We start from the raw sequence: 3,833 nt of genomic DNA, 5'->3' as shown, positions 1-3,833 counted from the left end.
CTTCAGTTTTTTTTATTACAATATATTGATTTTCGCTCTGACATCCTGCTCTTGATGAGAAGCCTGTTCCTCTTTGAAAAGCGTCTACGGTTTCAGCTAATTACATAATCCCAATAATACCTATAACTTTCAGAGTGCTGCCTCTGTTTAGATTCTCAATGTCCCCACCTATTCATTGTAAATGTGTAAGAGGGGTACTGGTGTCAGTTTCAGCCTTATTATTTTGTATTTCTATTAGCTGTGTGAGTGGCACAAGACACCCTCCAGGCAGACAGGATGAAAATTGACTGTGACCCCTTGACCGTGTAACAATGTGTCCAATTGCCTTTTTTCCCCGTCCTGCACTTACAGTAGCTTTGATAAAACACACATGGCCGTGTCCGGGAGCTAATGCCATGGTCAACCTTCTGGCTGCTGTCTGGCTGTCAGATAAAGATCAACGGAACAAAACCCTAGATGTAATGTCACTATTGCTTAGGATAACGCTGTACATTATATCACCCGATTTGGTTCTTTCACTGATGCCAGTAGATGCATAATAAGCAAATAAAAACTGCGGCCTCGAGTCGTGCTGATGAATTCGAGTGATTAGTGATAACTTAGCATTAAACAGTAATAAGCAACAATTAGTTGATTTATTTAATCGTTTATTTAACTCCGCCAACACATCGTTTTGGCAAGAGAAACAAACATTTTTCTGCACACTAGCTCTCTATTTTGTAGGTCTACATGATACCGCAGGCCACCTACTTTAACACATTTATGTTTGTTTCCATTCATTGTGCGACCAGGAAATGAACAGTGTGATGACTATGAGTTAACAGTTAACGATTGTTATTGTTGGCTAATTTACAGTTATAAGAAGCACATGTAAAGCGGAGGGATACATACGTATATTAACAGTACCACGGCTGTTACATCAGCACTCATGGAATGCTTCTTGTCCAATCAAATGACTTGGTCGGAACGAACTGTTGTATAAATGTAAACATGAATACATTTCAATTAAGACTTAGTTAATTGTAATTAGGAATCAGGCTTTTGTAATCTGATTCAATAAAGTTGACAGTTTTGTTCACTTTCAGAACATAAAGTAGAAGATTCCACAGCCTTGTTCTAGCTGTTTGTAGCATTTAAAAAAAAAAATTGAACATAAACGTCAATTTCAAGCTGTATCCCAGGTTATGTTTGGATGCATCTAAAAATGAAATTCAAATAAATTATAACAGTGAAATAAGAAATCAGCACAAAAAAAAATCCAATTCGACTTTTTTGGAACACAAGACAAACCGCTGGATTTGTCTCGCCAGCTGTCTGAAGCAAAAATCGCCATCGTCGTCATCACCGTCACCGTCGTGTGTGTGGAAGCAGGCTGGTGGGTGGAGGGAATGGGAGCAGCAGCAGTAGGGGGAGAAGACAGCCAGTGGCTCAGGCAGACAGCAGCGCCACTCGACAGGAAAGACCGAAGAGCAGTTGACCGATAGGCGCTTCGTGTCTGGAGGACGTTTCAGGAGGAAGCACACCGCGAGAACTCGCTTTCGGAAGGGGCAAAAAAAAAAAGAAGTAACAATTCTATTTCGTTGAGGAAAAAGGGGCGCACTCTCCCCCACACACGGCGAAATGTGTGACCCGTGTTGCGTCTCGCAGGTGAGGATGACTTCGTGCAGTTTGTGATGATAATATTCCTTTGTTCACTGTTCGAGGCTAGCTTTGGCTACTTGTGTGCCAGCCTTTTTTTTTTTATCCTTTCTAAACTCTCTGGAAATGAATGGTCAGCACGTATTTGACAAGCACAGCACGGAAAGGTACGCTGACCTAAAGTCACGCTAGTTTGAGTTGTATTTGATTTGTGGGTTTTCAATAATGACGTCATCATACATGGTGACGGTGATGGAAAAGTGATGAGACCTGACGAGATTCATTGATTGAATTAAAATGCGCGATATGGCGATATTATGTCGCGATAACTGCAGCCAGAGGCAGCGTCGAGGTCTCCATTGTTGACAACATTGTTTGATGTTATTAAATCGGGTCATATTGGAAACAACGAACCGATGTACAGGGGGGATTGCAGTTCAGTTCCTTAAGTGCTAACGTTATACGTTTTGTTGTTCTGCTCGCTCGATGATCCATTTGTCAGCTTTTATTAAACCAATGGTGACAAACGAGTCCTCCCACACTGTAAACGTTGTGTAGGCCTATGATTCCTTGGTGGGTGGTGACTTGTAACGTTGTAGTCATCCTTTTCGGAAGTTTAGTGTTTTTTTTTTCTTTCCACCTCCCGTTTCTTGAGACCACTTGTCAAGACCTTGTCCCAGTAGGAATTAATAAAGGACGTCCCTTACAGTGGAAATCCCCATGTATACACGTGGTCCCCTTTTTACCAGGCAGGGCGTCCATATTCCTACATCCCTTAGTATTTCTGTCTATGTGGTGGTTGGTTTGCTCATGTCCAATTTGGCTCGGAAGTGGCTATAGGGTGGGGGTGATGTTTGGAGTGGATCTGTGGAAAGAGGCAGCCATAGCGTGGGAGCAGTTCACTGTTAATTACTCAATGGGATCATGGGTGCTGTAGACCTTGTTGGGGACAGAGTGTAGTCATGGAGCAAGCTTTGGCTCTCTGCTGACTTCAGGATTGAGTGAAGGGTTGAGATGAAGTGGGTTCTTATGCCTGGATCACACCCATGACAGCAGACCATCCAGGCACTGCATGGAAAGAGTGAATGATTGTTCTCCAGAGGCTATTTGAGAAGCAGCCGGGGAGCTTTTGAGTGGTCAGAGGAGTTAAACTGTACGGATGAGTTATGAGCTTTTGGGTTCAAGTGACACCTTCTGCGGTCACAATCCCATGTCCCTTCTGCTTGTTGATTTAACATACACAACTGGCCAACAGACCAGGGCCCGACCAAATCATGTACCACTTGGCAGTTTCCGTCAACATCCGCAATGGTGTGCTGCGATTTATTACATGTCCTAACATGTAATAAATTAGTTATTGGGTCCGTGTGAGAGTGGTATGACCCAGTGGTCACCTGCAGACAGCAACATTCCAGACAGCTGTCTTTCCCAGATGGAGGACGTGTGTGTGTGTGTGTGTGTGTGTGTGTGTGCGTGTGTGTGTGTGTGTGTGTGTGTGTGAGGGGGCCAATGTAGTAGCCCCGAAACAGGTGTCCGAGAGCCGCTAAATACCCCTGACGTGTAAAATTATACCCTAAGTGAATATATATAGTAACACCAGGCATTGCAAATCCCAGCTAACGGCACATGGATATCTTGTGGTCGAAAGTGATACATTTTGTGCCAGGCGTGCAAAACAGAGACAAAGGGAATTCTTCCTCTCCTGGCATTCAGGCTTTCCTTGATACTGCTTACTTACTCCGGCTTCACTACACATTTGTGGTTTCCCTGTTCTGTTGTAGTGGAAGACGATCCTTCGCTCTTTTGTCTATATGTCCGGCCTGCCTCATCGTGCACAGTGTGGCATCTTCTCACCAGGCTTTTGGATGGATTTAATAAGGTGTAGAGCACTTAAGACTAGTAGGGGCCGTCCAAAATCAACCTTGGAAGATTTCTCAGACTGTTATTCTGGTCAAAACAAAGATTTATTCTCTCGAATCATGGTTTCTCAATGCTATAGAGATACAGAGGGCTGATGTAATACCCTGAAATGTCTGCTTCCGAATCAGCTTGGCGGCGCCGGAATTGCATCAATGCATGTGAATATATTTTTTTTTTCATTGCTCACGTTAAGAGAAGGGGAACAGCCCCTTACGTAGTTATTTTTGCTTGCTTCTGTTTCCTGTGCAGGTGGTCAGACACTGAAGTAAACACAA

General features: G+C 43.5%; 1 protein-coding gene across 1 annotated transcript in view; it reads left to right on the top strand.

Annotated features, from left to right (window-relative positions):
- Positions 1 to 1,353: 1,353 nt before the first annotated feature.
- The window catches only part of serinc5 (serine incorporator 5), an 18,159-nt gene continuing 15,679 nt past the window's right edge, over positions 1,354 to 3,833 (top strand). Inside the window, exon 1 of the mRNA XM_079737494.1 lies at positions 1,354 to 1,647. Within this exon, the coding sequence (XP_079593620.1) occupies positions 1,621 to 1,647 (27 nt within the window). The 5' untranslated portion in view covers positions 1,354 to 1,620. The remainder of the gene's footprint in view (positions 1,648 to 3,833) is intronic.

The sequence above is a fragment of the Pollachius pollachius genome (assembly GCF_949987615.1).
Source record: "Pollachius pollachius genome assembly, chromosome: 1".
Lineage (NCBI taxonomy): Eukaryota > Metazoa > Chordata > Actinopteri > Gadiformes > Gadidae > Pollachius > Pollachius pollachius.
This window is presented reverse-complemented; position numbering and strand designations above follow the sequence as displayed.